Source organism: Talaromyces amestolkiae, assembly GCF_001896365.1.
Source record: "Talaromyces amestolkiae strain CIB chromosome Unknown scaffold5.1, whole genome shotgun sequence".
NCBI classification, from domain to species: Eukaryota; Fungi; Ascomycota; class Eurotiomycetes; order Eurotiales; family Trichocomaceae; genus Talaromyces; species Talaromyces amestolkiae.
In genome coordinates this window covers 311,394-325,558 of record NW_024468041.1, presented here as the reverse complement: position 1 = coordinate 325,558, position 14,165 = coordinate 311,394, and the positions used below count along the sequence as shown (strand labels likewise).

Below are 14,165 nucleotides of genomic sequence, written 5' to 3'. Positions count from 1 at the left end.
TAGATCTGTGTTGAAACCTTGCAAAGGCTCACTAGAGTACAAATAGGAACTTGAATCAAATAATAGTCCAGCGTCGCAGATGGAGATTATGGCTCGCTTTATACTAGCGACGTCAAGGTATCACTGGTGCAAGAGGGGTGACCATTCCATGCATTAACCGAGCACAAGCACAAGCATAAGAATCTGAGTTTCTATGAACCGGCCAATAGTCGGTAAACGGGCAATACTCATTTGAGGGCCCGATCTTTCTAATAACCGGGAATGAAGTCTGTGGAGAGGAAAATTTGTACCAGCGGTCAAGCCGGAAAACCGGCGTATGTATGTACCACCTGTGATGCAAAATTCGGAGCGAAATACGATCCCATACATCCCAGTACAGAATTACATTATTATGAACTATTATGAGGTATGTAAGCATGTCTACGTGGTCTGCATATCGACTCCCTGTGTGCGGGGAAGCAAGGGGGACATGTATCTAGTTGCCCTAATAGCGGTCCTTGTAAGTAGTAACGCTGTAGGATTGTAGACTATGTAGCCTATAGTTTTCCGACTTTTTGTTGGTTCGGGCCATAAATCAAGTTCGGACCGGCTGTGTCAGCAATGATCTGCGCATTTTAATCTATATCCATGCGGAGTTAATCTTCAATAAAGGTGCTACCCCGCAAAGCCTTGCAGGAGACATGAGAAAGCAAGTCTGTAGATCCGGTGAAATTTTGCTGGCGGGCAACAAAGCTTTTAGACGATCCTACGCTGAAATTTTTTCGTGACTTTAACCACGAATCAAATCATAAGGTAACGAAGGAATAGAGTGCTAGTATATTGATTGATGAAGATCACTTTCCCAAATTCACCGAGTGAAAATATGGTGTCGTCGCTCAGGAGCCTTAGCTCGGAGAATAATCCTGGTGACTATACTTACAGTCTGTTATCCGTTGTGTGTAAGTTGATTTTTGGAACAGTATAGATCAAGTCTCTATTGTGGCTATTGATTTGAATGAATACCTAGAATTTAATATTACAAATATTTTGGTAGAGAGGAAGAATAAGTAAGTTCAGGCTGCAAGGGTACACACGCCCCCGGGAAATATATGCTATCGACGCTCAGATGCGTCAAAGCCTTAGACCATCCAAACCCTCGATGATTACTCAGACTTCTTGCGTGGTAGGCGGGATGGTAGCAAAAGTAAACTACAGTAGGTATGTAGTACCGTAGTATTAGATTTAGAGTCCTTAGGTAGTAGGAACAAGGTTACTTTGAGCTGTTTCAATGGAGCGGCGCCATAAACGCCACCGGCGTAAGTCAATATGGTAAAAGTATATTGGAACTTAGATTTTACAGCTATTTCACTTGAAATTCAACTTCTTTTCAGCTAAACTGCAGATAAGTCTTATATTCAAAGACTCAAAACTTCTTTCATGCTCCGAAAATCTAGCCTAACATTCGTTTTACTTCCCATTCTAGGGACTCCCACAAATCATGATTCATGAATTAATGAACAGTCAGCCGACTCCGGAATAAGAGACACCATCGCGTGATGATTTAGATCAGCTGACATGGCGAATATTTGTCGATCACCCGATTCGGTGCTTTGTACATCAACTAAAGCAATGTATCCGCATACTCACTTTCAATCGGAGAGTAGACCGAATTCTGTATAGAGAGCAAGCGTTTTCACATGAATGAGCCACATGAATGAGCCACATGATAGCGGGCTCGGTTGAGAGGTCAAAGCTTTACCAGTTACTCGCCCTTGACTTGAGTCAATAGCACTTAGAAGTAATTAGAGACTAGATTCGTAGGTTATTCGGCGTGCTGTCCTTCCAAGGTTGTCTTATTACACTGAATGGCGTCTTTGTCCACGCTATTGTTAACAGACCCTTACTTGTAATACCTCTGTAGCCTGTTTCAAGATATGGGGACAGCGGCGGAAATTTCTTCAAGTATCTTATGGTTTGTACAGAATGATCATTATTATTATACATGTATGTGTGTGCGTGTTATGGGTATATAAAGTAAACAAGCGAGTATGTATCACCGCTAGTACTATACTAGGGCTTGTTCCGGTTACATTCAGGTCATCATGATCGACGAGACGAATTTATGATATCAAAATAACACCCGCCTAGCAGCATCAATCTCACTGACATCCCAAGTTTGCGGGCTGTACGATCTATCCACATTGACCATTTACCTTGAAAAGCAGCCCGCATAACCTGCGCGTACTCACAGGAAAACGGATACCAACCCGCGTACTCCCATCAGTTTCACCAGTATCTTTGCTATATTGGAATATCGCCAATTAGCCTCTGACTATATTGGGCAGTCTTCGATAAATGATTGACCAAATTGATTTAATTAATTGTTTAGGTAGCTGCCAACTAGTGCTAACGAACCTTGGAATTGTTCCGAAGTTTCTTTGTCAAACCCTCAGGATATCTACCGGACAACGTCAACACTGATCAAAATTGCCAGAAAACCTCAACTTCAAGCCCAGAGCAGAACTGCAGCACAGATTTCTATTGACGGGTAGTCTCTAGTAGACTACCGAATCCTTTCAGTGAATGGAATGCATATCATATTACGTTTCGATATCCTCCCTCTTGACTGTTGTATGTTATCATTGGAGTATTTCATGCAGATCATGACTAGAGCATACTGAGGAAAACACAACTCTTGGTGAGGTTGATTCAGAATATATCATATAAATCACTTGGGATATAAGGCGACAATCACTTCGGAAAATGCTTCACATTATCTGGACACTCCACGCTACTTCTTCGTTCTATCCTATTGCGGCAGATAAATCACGATGCTTAGATAGTCTAATCTCCTAGATTTGTTATATGAGACCAGATTCTAAGGACTAATTCTTTTTCAGTGTAATAATGCCCCGTTTCCCAAAAAATCTCTTACAATCAGGTGGATCATCATATCTTAAGGCAAAACCTGACCAGGAAATTTGAAACGGGCGGAGGGAAATATCGCATGTAAGTTATATTCTAGATTAGATAAACATTTGTCAAAAGTTCTATCAACTTGAATTGCCACTGGCCGCAATAGGATAGCAAAGTCCGGTCAACTTCGACTTATTGAATATCAATTCTTCTATTCGAACCATGTTCTAGCACATGTGCTAGGAAGCCGCCATCAACTTTACCAAAGCTTAGAACAACTCGTCCAGAATTATCATTATACATGTGAGCTGGCTCATGCGCTCGGGTAGATGTAAATACCACTGGCAATCGCTCCAACAACTTCTGGCGATGGAACTGTATATGCACGAAGATGCTTACTCAGGGATGTTGTCGTAAGCAACAACCAGCTGACCATATCACCAAATAAAATACTTCCAGTCGGATTTAAATGCGTGTAGTCAGTTGGGATACGGTTGTATGTTGCAGAGTCATTTTGTCCAATTGCATCGAGATATTTAGTACTAGCTTCGTTCAAGTCGATATAGTCGACACCAAGTGATTCCGCAACTTTAATGGTAATATTTCGCTGTTCTGCAAGATCCTCGATCACCAGTCCGGAAGAGTTGAAGTTGCGGCGGGATAATGGAGTCACTAGAATCTGTGCAATTATTAGAGCAAGTTCATGTCTAGTTATGTTCCTTGACTTTTTGACTATGCATACTGGAATTCCTCCGGCTGTCTTAACTTCAGTAGCAAGAGTAGCGAGATTAGTGGTGTAGTTTGCAATTGTGACACCAGACGTATTTTTTTGATCATTATGACCGAACTACTTCTGTATTAGCCAACGTAATGTAATTTGTTGGTCATTAGGTTGAAGATTGCATACCTGGATTGTCACATATGGCTGATATCTCTTCCTGTTCCTAGTGACAGCATCAATTACATTTGCCCAGGCTCCTCCGGCCACAAAGGAGGCAGTCGTCGCTCCGTTGTAGCCAAGATCCGCCCCAATCGCGTCACCAGTGAGGGTTTTCAGAAACCCAACACCCCAGCCTCCACCTGCTGAAGACTGAGCGGCGGTCGTAGAATCTCCCGCAAGGAAGAATGCGGCAGGKCTATTTGCCATCACTAATGGCAAGGCTGCAAGAAGAAAAAGAGTTGGTAAAGCGTCTGACCTCATTTTTTTTGATTAATTCGGGCTTTTCGTATAGATTTTGCAAGCAGAGTGCATTTTTAAAAGACAGGCTTATGAGTTTTGCTTACGATTTTGAATTTATATTAATCGATTGACATAAAGGTCATGAAAGCACGCGTTAGGAATCATGCAGATGAGGTGATGGTGATCGGACAATTCAAATGCACCAATTGCAAAATGACCCTGTAAGGTGTTCCCCTTGGAACTCGGTCGCTAAACACCGAATATGTTAAACAAGATAGTAAGCGTATTATCATCCAACTTATGGGTAGTATCCGCGAAGCGCATTAGGTTGACTCTGGTTGGTTTTTATGGTAGTACGTGGACGTGGGTTACCGGCGATATTGGACACTGAAAGAGCAGCCTTCTCATACACCCGTATGTTGGCCCTTAGGCAGGATATCCCCAATTAAAACCCCTCAAATGATTGCCTTGAGTGATAAGGTGGAATTGATTCCAAAGTAGGAAAATTCCACAGAAATGTGCTCAGTGCTTCCCCCCGCAATCCCCGCAAATCCACTCGGAATGATGTGACCGAGATCACCGAGCCCAAGGATGTATACCAAAGAATCTTCGAGCCTAGTAATTTCGAATAGAGCCCTGTGTCGGATTTTAAAATCAGAGCACAGTACGGAGACCAGTGTACACTAGTGGAGTATATGGCTCCTTCTGCTGAAAGGTTTTGATTGTTGAAGAAGATGATAGCCTACAGATTGCTTTTAAAATGGGCAAGACTGATATCCAAGATGGCATAGATATATGTCTACAAGCGGCATTGAGTGTCACATATAAAGTCCGCCAAAGGTTTCAGGGCGGACTGATGTTTCGATCGTGTTAGGTAGGTCTTAAACCATATTCTTCATTTACGTGTACTAAACCTACATGACAAGGCACCCGATACTATGGATTTAGAGCTTATATAATTTGATTCGTCAATACTATTCAGCAAGCATCGTCGCCTGCACAAGTCTATTATCAATCGTTTGACGCCGCCACTCGGTGTCAGAACCATCTCGCTACTTTCTGAGAGAGCAGTTCCCTCATTGGGCAATATAGTCTCGTTCTTGAGGAGTTACGGCAAGAAGCCAGAAATCAAATAGAACACCAATCCAGGCCTCTAGATTGGAGCATTCCAACAAGTCAAATTGAGGACATAGTGTTAGAGTACACGAACATTCTAGGTGTGCGCCAGCCGCTGGAAGCGGCTGGCTACGGGGACATGATTAGTGCTCCAGCTGATATTGCAAAATGGATTCAAGTTGAGTCACTGGTGATTATTCAGTCCTTGATTTGGGATTTGGCTCCTCTTACAGACCTGAGTCTCATGACGTCCCAAGCTTCACTGGTTTGATTCCTATAACTCGGCACTGATGGCGACTCTTTAGCCGTGGCACATTTATTAGTATGCTAGCTATCGCTAAATGAGAATACTCAGTACACTAGTTACTTGCATAGAAACATCCCTCAAGCGTAAAATTTGCTAAAAGACTCTCCAGTAACCCATTTGCAAGCCGTTACTAAATATCATGTTCTGCTGTACAGCTGTTGGACTCGAAAATCTACGCTCCCGACTCTTGTGAAACTCTGTCAAATTCCACAATGGATATTTGAAGAAATAGTCGGAGAGTGTGGCAACAATAGGTTTCTCGAGACTGAATTAGGGCTGTGCAGCACAAAAGGTGCGGCTGAACGCAACGCAAGTCACGACATCTGCAAAAGTGACTCCATATCGTCGTTCTCATCACCCTGCACAAAACACATCACTGATATCATCATTTATTGTTTAGGAGGTAAGGTTTAGGTAAACTTCTTGCTTGAGATGGAAGTTCAGATAAGGTTAATTTCCCCGCGTAGCTTGCTTCCTTGATCATGGTACAACTTCTCAGATTCACAGGTAATTATTGCTCTATTTTGTCTATATTCCTGTCCCCGATCTAGTACGTCATTACAATGAAGTAATCCAAATATTCCAAGGTTTTTGATTGGAAGACCTGTCTTTCCAAGGTCTCATATCATTTGAATGGTCTGGTCTATGAAAACAAATTCTCGATAAGTGAAAGACCTTCAGTCATTTGGTAAAGTCTCTTAAGCGAAGGAATTCAGGGACTACTCGAAATGCAACTCTAGGGTTTGAATTCATCGCGTCATGGTACAGGTTGGCACGATGCTTGCATACTTAAAGCTCGAACACATGTGCAATCCATCCTAAGTAGGCAGGTCGAACATTGAGGTGTGGAAGGATGCAGGATTATTCGAAAGTCGACAAGCGAATAATACATCGTCAACAGCATAAAAGACCAAAATTTAAATTTCAACAGAGCACTGCAAAAAGCCAAGATCTCAAATCAACCAATGATGTTCCGAAACTATCACAAAAATGGATATTACCTTCCATATTCTCGATGGTCAGGTTTTGAGGTTTTGAGGGCCTTGTTGCGCGGAGCTAAGAAAGCCGGCGTTCTTTTGGCGTCAAATCTCGGTGTCCACACGACTCCACCTCGTGCTCACAACTTTCAAGCTTGTTTTCTGGCGCACGTTCAACCCGATCTTCGGGGTTTCGTGAACCGATCGCAATTTCGTTGCTCGAGCACAGTGGTCAAAGTTTGAGCATTGACAATGGCATTCAATATCAACCTCGGCAGTTCTATTTAAACTTCAAACTCTGCAGTACTTTGCAGTGGCGACTGATAAGCCAAGAAAAAAAAAAAGAAAGGATGAAGTAACGTACTTGTCCTCATATTCCAATCATCATAAGGACATGGTTAAGGAGTATGCACTTCATAGCCGTGCGGCTACGTACACTGCATCAGGAAATCGAAGAGCGAATGAGGGGCTTATCAGTGTTAGCACTAAAGATGGTACGGTGGTACCTACTCAGCCTGACCAACTAGAGAACGATCGGCCCAGGAACCTAAACATATAGCTTCATTCTAAATTTCTTAGCAAGTGGACCTCGAACAAACCAACGAACCAACCCAACATCTCAAATGTGCAGGTGCTAATAGAAATCAGGTCTAGCTAAGAACAAGCCGGCTGTGATCGTCCCTCAAAAGGGTGCAATTGGTGATGAATCTAGCTAAGCCTGCGCCGTGGAGTAGAGCTTCTCAGCTTACAAAATGTCCATTTCAGAGTTCTGACCCCCAGATCAGTGTGGGTTACTCAGGACAAGCTTAGTTTGATTGTTGATCGTTCTGTCACACATGATAAACATGCAGTAAACCGGTGTTTAAAAAGGAGCGGAGTTGCTCCTCGTGAGGTTATATTTTTGTTCACCATCACATTCAATTAATTCCATACGAGCGTGGTAAAGAGACTCACAATGAAGTCTTCTATTATTTTGCTGTCATTAGCTGCAGCGACTACCTTGGCTGCTCCAGCCCCAAGCAGAAGCCATGTTGTTCATGAACGCCGAACTGCGTTGCCCGCATCCTGGGTAGAGCCTCGCCGTGTCGATGGCCAAGCTAAGTTGCCTGTGAGAATTGGATTGACTCAATCCAACTCGGATGTAGGCCATGATCTTCTCATGGACGTGTGAGTTTCCATCTGATGAACCACAACCGCTTCTTGTCTCATGATTCTGACCTGTATCAAGCTCTAACCCTAACTCGCCCAACTATCGCAAATATTTGACCGTCCACGAAGTCAATGATCTCTTTGCTCCTTCCGAAGGAGCTGTCTCGGCCGTTCGATCCTGGCTAGAGAATGCCGGAATCATCGCTGAACGTGTTAGCCTATCTGCCAACAAACAGTGGCTTCAATTCGATGGAGATGCCGAAGAGGTCGAACGTTTGTTGGGAACCGAATACTACATATATACACACGAGGACAACGGTAGAACACATTTAGGATGCGAAGAGTAAGCCCCGCCGAACGAACCCAGTGGTTACGATAGCTAATCATGCTACATAGATATCACGTCCCCAAACATCTTAGCGAGCACATCGATTACATCACTCCTGGTGTCAAAACAATGGAAGTTCGCGAGGCCCGTCCAGCGGGACTCGAGAAACGCACCTTTGGGCTCAAGAATCCGCAACCACCTCTGCTGAAGGACCTCCCGGAAACCATTGAGCAAATTCTTGAGAGCCTTCTGACCAGTGTCATTTGCGACGTGGTTATCACTCCAGACTGCATTAGGAGTAAGTTGACGCAATTCAGAGCAAGTTGTATCATTTATGAGGACGAAAGCTAAATTCATACAGCCATGTATAACATTACCGAGGGCACGACAGCTACTAAGGGCAATGAACTGGGAATCTTCGAGGATCTTGGTGACTACTATGCTCAGGAAGATTTGGACCTCTTCTTTGCCACAATTTATCCGTATGTCACCTATACAACAGCTTTACAGTACACTATATCACTAACGTCCCACCACAGAAAAATCCCTATTGGAACATCACCAACTCTCAAGGGCGTAGATGGCGGCTCAGCCCCCGCCCCAGTTACGAGCGCCGGTGCAGAATCCGACCTCGACTTCCAAATCTCCTACCCCATCGTCTGGCCACAAAATACCATCCTCTTCCAAACCGACGACGCCAATTATGAGTCGAACTACACCTACGCAGGCTTTCTGAACAACTTCCTCGATGCAATCGATGGCTCTTACTGCACTTTCACCGACTATGGTATCACCGGCAACTCCGTAGACGACCCACCATACCCCGACCCAGCAGCAAATGGATACAAAGGTAGTCTTCAATGCGGTGTCTACGAACCCACCAATGTTATCTCCATCTCCTACGGTGGCGACGAGATTAGCCTGTCAGCCAATTATCAGAAACGCCAGTGCGACGAGTTCAAAAAGCTAGGTTTGCAAGGTGTTTCCGTCGTCGTTGCTTCCGGAGATGCTGGCGTTGCAGGCGCCGATGGATGTCTAGGTAATAACGGAACTGTCTTTAACCCCGACTTCCCTGCTGGATGCCCCTACATCACCACCGTGGGCGCCACATACCTTCCGCCAGGCGCAAACGCGAATGCAGACGCAGAAGTAGCCGTTTCTCGATTCGCGTCTGGTGGTGGATTCAGTAACATCTMCCCGCAGCCATCCTACCAAGCCGATGCAGTCAATACATACCTCACACAGCACACACCATCCTACAAATCATACAACACCACCGATAACGCCGCCATCGGCGCCAATGGCGGTATCTACAACGCCGCCGGCAGAGGATACCCAGACGTAGCTGCAATTGGCGACAATGTACTCATCTACAACCGCGGAGCACCGACCTTGATAGGAGGCACTTCAGCGGCTGCACCAGTGTTTGCGGCCATTTTGACACGCATCAATGAGGAGTTGCTGGCTAAGAAGGGTACTACCGTTGGATTCGTGAACCCTACCCTCTACGCTCACCCGGAAGTTTTCCATGATATTACCAGTGGAAGTAACCCGGGTTGTGGCACCAACGGGTTCGAGACGGCGCCAGGTTGGGATCCTGTCACTGGACTGGGAACTCCAAATTACCCTGCTTTGTTGGCTCTTTTCTTGGGCGAGTAGGTTGCTTCTCTGTCTTTTATTTCTGCAAGGGAGTTCTGCTCTAAACGAGCAATTTTCTGTTGAGTCATTTCACCATCCTCTGAAAGCTCGTAGAACAAGGCCATAGTTACCGATATATAATATATGGCAGGCCGTCTACAGACCGCTGGAATCAAGGATCGATGTAAATTTTCAAACGACATACTACATAATGGCAAGCAAATGGACTTATTACGCAAAATTGTTTCAAAGGTCTATAATTAAAAATTCAATTTTTGGTCTATACCACATAAGTCATGAGTGAAAACAAAAGAAACGGAAAAATTGCATAAGAGACATAAAAGACATAAAGACAAAACTCGAGTCATGGAAAGCTAGCTCAAAAACTAGCTGACCTAGCCCATACATTGTGACTCCCATAAATCCAGAAATTATACATCGCTATCTACCTAGGTGGAAGAGATTATAGCTTCTCAAAGACCTCAACAGCAGCCTGAGCAGTCGATCTTGCGCTAGCAGGGTTTTGGCCGGTGACGAGGCGGCCGTCGACAGTGTGGAAGTCATCCCAAATGCCAGTTGAGCGCTCATCTAGAATAATTTTATTAGCATGAAGTTACATGTTCTGGCTAGGGAAAAGGTAAACTTACACTTGGCACCCAGGCGCGTAGCGAGCTCCTCAACCATCTCGGATTTCCAGCTTCGGAGGTCATCCATGATGTTCATGGTGTATTCGGCCTCAGTGGTAAAGCCAGTGATCTTCTTGCCCTTGATTATGGGTTCACCGGTCGATCGATCAACGATATTAGCGAAAATCGCAGGTCCATGACAGACGGAGCTAACGACGCCACCATTTGCCCAAACTTCCTCGGCGATTTTCTGCAAGTTTCTCGCCTTGGGATAATCAATCAATGCAGCATGGCCCGCAGAAGCAAAGAAAATTCCGTATTGTGAGCCGTCGACATTAGCTGCCTTGGGCATGTTATCCAGCTTCTGCCGGAATGCGCTGGTTTGGTCGTTCCAGGTCTTGAGGTCGTCGCCATTAAGGAAATCGGGTTGTTGAGAGAGCCAGTCCGCAATGTAGGTTCCGGTCTCAGAAACGAGATCAACCTCGAAGCCGGCGGCGGTGAAGACGTTGAATGGATGCAGAGCTTCGCTGATGAAAAGGCCGGTGGTCTCCTTGCCGTTGAAGAGGGTGGCCTGGGCCGAGGTGATACTTATAATAGCCTTGCGAGGGAGAACCATTTTGACTTGTTTGATTGTTTGATTGGTTGGTTTTTTGAAGGATGGAATGTTTGAAGATTTAATTCTGCGTTTTTGAAGGTTAAAGTTGCTTTGGTGGTTTGCTGGAGAGGCTGTGCTTTTGTTGCTTGCTATTGCTTGCTGTTGATGGTTGTGAATTGATGATGAACAAAACCCTGAGAGAGGATGTTCAAGATGACTTTATATAACCATCTTCATCGACGGACATTCCGTTGGTTGAAGATTAAATTACAGGCCATTCCGCTAGTATCACAACGCCAAAGGACCCTTGTAGGGCTGGCGTTTAGTGTGTTGTCACTGTCGTATGTGCAGACTCCGCAACTCCGTAACTCCGGTCTGCCTGCCTTCCGTGTTCCGCAACTCCTCACGAGTCCTCACGCTCCGCAACTCCGGAAACCCCTAGCAAATCATCCCAAGAATCGCTCTTTTTCTCGTCGCTCGTCCAATAGGAATGTTCCGAGAGTGATGGGGCTTGCTGCGTCATATGTGAACAAGTTTTGAGGGTTATATAGTACATACAGTAGGAATTTCCGTAATCTTCCCTAGATTCGTAGTAAGAGGGTTCAACTTCAATTCCGATATATTTCATAAGCCTTTTGATGATCGTGGCAATTTAGTTTCAAGAGATTACCAATCTTTTCATGAAGACTTCTCGAATTCTCTGAGGGGACGGCCGGGTTATTGTCCTCTCTCTCGACAATGCTATGTGCTGGTAATATTTCCTCGGGAAAAATTGAATTATGCTAATAAAACCTCAGTCTAAACAGAAACATGGTTGTGAGCCAGGGCGTCATTTTCCGGCCAAAGGGTGTCCAGATCATTCCAAAAATCAATATCAACAGCCACATCGAAGAAGTTGAAATCGGATACATCAATCTGTTCATGCGGATAAATATTTTCAAACATCGGGTTGGAAACAAAGGACTGGTCGATTAATATATCGTGAGGTAGATCACTGGTAGCCTCCATCAAATCCGGTGTAAACTCGGTCGTTGATACATGCTGAAGCTGATTTGTTCTTGCTAGGATATCGATCTTCTCACACAAGTCTCGCACAATTTTGGACGCGTTTCGGGCAATAGCGAATTTGGCGCCAAAATTATCAAAGACAGAAAGTGCCAGATCGATAGCGGCCCTGGCTTCGCTTGCCAGCGAAGTATGCGGATACACAATTAAAAACCCGATCAATGTCATGGCCGAATTCCACTGGCAATAATACGCCTCGTGCCATCCGTCCAGAATCGACGTCTCCGCCAGCACCTGTTGCGTGATTTTCGAGAGCATTATAGCATGCTTAGCACATCGAAGTGCCATTTCCTCTACCAAACTTCCTGGCGGCAGACGTGTAACGAAGGATATAATAGGTCGATAAAAATTTACACTCAAGTGATGGTACGTGAGCTCAAGGAGCAAGCGCTGTCGCTGCAGCCAGACAGGTGCGAACTGCTCGATTGATATGCTTGTACCGTCCGTGGAGAAAGGAGTGCCATTGTTGCGTCGTTTCGACTTGAGGGGATCGGGCACACTGTTGACCCATTGTTGAAGACGTTGTGTGTGCTGTGCCAAAGCCTCTGCACTCGCCTGCAAAATGCTTGGGTCATCCCATATGGACTGGTCGTGCTGCAAGTGGAGAATCCCATCATAGAAAGATGTGTAGGCAGCTCGCACCGCCATGTATAACGTGGTTTGGTAGAGGTTAAAGCTCAACCAAGTGGCATTGTCGCCTATAGGAGCGAATGTGGAGCCTGAAATGGCCGCAGTCTCTAGGCTGTCGCTAGGCAGGCATGGCATGACATACGAGTCATTTAGCATGAAGGGGCGTCCAAGTTTCATGCCTGCCTTACTATCCATGAGATAAACAGCCCACCATAAGCGCCTACGCATCTCCCGGTCCCGCTCGGGCATGTTCGATGGAGGATCCAGGTGCAGACCGAGCGTGAAAGCGGTGCGTACAGCCAAGCTTACAGAGTTTTCCATTCTATTATGGAAAGACCCGCCGCACAGGTATATCGAGCAGAGCAAGTGGCATTGTAGTGTCGATATAGAAGGACTCTCAAGTTCGTACGTAAGCCATGTTTGGCCCCGCCAGTAATGCCATCGTCCTGCAACCATTGCGTCTTTGCCTTCAACAAGGATGCCCTGTGACTCTGAGGGCAACGTTGAAAGATAATATTGCATGCACATGGCAATGATAATATCGACTAGCGCGGATGGCTTTCTTTCCGTCCCCCCAGTCACCCACAGTGACTGGTAGTGCTTCTTGAAGTGGGCCTCGTCTATTATCGGAAATAGCGAGGTGTGGTGGGTTTGCCAGAAGAAATTGATAAAATACTCTTCCTGTACTAGGCTCAGATAGACACCAGGTGTAGAAGTTCCCTGGGCTAAAGACATGGGTTGGCGTAGAAAATCTTCGACTCCTTCATCACCACCATTTACCGGTCGGTCAAGTAATTTATTTTCTTTGGCCGAAACAGGAAGTAGCTGGTGTGCAGGAAATGATTGCGAGAGCTTCATATTCAAATATGCACTTAGGCGTTGCACGAAAAAATAAGATGACGATGGCCCAAACCATGCGTCGTTCGGCGAGCGCGCCGCGCGAAATTGTATGCCCCCGGGAAATCTTTTGAAGTCTGTGGGAGGAATTGGATCAGCCACCGTATAGTGCGCGTCTTGAGACCCCGACGGCGAAGAGTTTGTTGGTGTGGGCAAGTTCACGACATCGGTGCGCTGTCGGTGAATTTGCGCTTCGAGTTGCTGAACTCTTTGTTTCAGCAACGCAATCTCATCGCGGGCCTCGGAAAGAGTCGACGCCTTCGGGACGCCGCTGTTACTACAGTTCAATCCCTTAATCGAGCATTTTGAACATGGGACCTTATTGTCGCATTTGGTGCGACGCATTCGACACTCATCACATGCTCTGGCCACCTGGGCCCGCTTCCGAGGACGTTGCGGTGCTGTCTGGCGCCCTGACAGGCTCGGGTCGATAAAGGATGAGTGGTTCTCCATTGTCTATCGCTTCCAGCTCGATGAGCAGAGGAACGCTGAAGTGAGTGTGTTGTCGTCGACAACTGTGCAGCGGGGAAGTTTTTCAAGCCCAAACAAAAGGGATAAACTAGAGGAATTAGAGGGACTAGAGGAAGTAATAGTGGCATGCAACCCTAGGTCACTCTAACACTAATTTGCGTCAACAGTCGTCAGCTACTATTTAGTGCACCGTTTGAACTTTGAAGAAATGATACCGTTGTTGTCCGCCCCACCTTACAATAGTTAACGATTATACGTAGTAATATAGTCGAGCTTAAGTGGATCAGGACT

At 45.5% G+C, this 14,165-nt stretch overlaps 4 protein-coding genes across 4 annotated transcripts; 1 reads left to right on the top strand and 3 right to left on the bottom strand.

Moving 5' to 3' along the window:
• Positions 1-3,208: 3,208 nt before the first annotated feature.
• On the bottom strand, positions 3,209-4,042 carry BHQ10_003240 (uncharacterized protein; the record flags this gene model as incomplete). Its single annotated transcript, XM_040875475.1, has 3 exons — positions 3,209-3,574; positions 3,638-3,742; positions 3,803-4,042. The coding sequence occupies 3 exons, from the start codon at positions 4,040-4,042 to the stop codon at positions 3,209-3,211; spliced, it is 711 nt and encodes a 236-aa protein (XP_040731744.1).
• Positions 4,043-7,430: 3,388 nt separating this feature from the next.
• Positions 7,431-9,611, top strand: BHQ10_003239 (uncharacterized protein; the record flags this gene model as incomplete). The annotated part of the gene is made up of 5 exons (XM_040875473.1): positions 7,431-7,642; positions 7,704-7,967; positions 8,021-8,250; positions 8,314-8,434; positions 8,492-9,611. The coding sequence occupies 5 exons, from the start codon at positions 7,431-7,433 to the stop codon at positions 9,609-9,611; spliced, it is 1,947 nt and encodes a 648-aa protein (XP_040731743.1).
• Positions 9,612-10,053: 442 nt separating this feature from the next.
• On the bottom strand, positions 10,054-10,832 carry BHQ10_003238 (uncharacterized protein; the record flags this gene model as incomplete). The annotated part of the gene is made up of 2 exons (XM_040875472.1): positions 10,054-10,178; positions 10,238-10,832. The coding sequence occupies 2 exons, from the start codon at positions 10,830-10,832 to the stop codon at positions 10,054-10,056; spliced, it is 720 nt and encodes a 239-aa protein (XP_040731742.1).
• Positions 10,833-11,609: 777 nt separating this feature from the next.
• Positions 11,610-13,856, bottom strand: BHQ10_003237 (uncharacterized protein; the record flags this gene model as incomplete). Its single annotated transcript, XM_040875471.1, has 1 exon — positions 11,610-13,856. The coding sequence occupies one exon, from the start codon at positions 13,854-13,856 to the stop codon at positions 11,610-11,612; it is 2,247 nt and encodes a 748-aa protein (XP_040731741.1).
• Between the last annotated feature and the right edge of the window lie 309 nt (positions 13,857-14,165).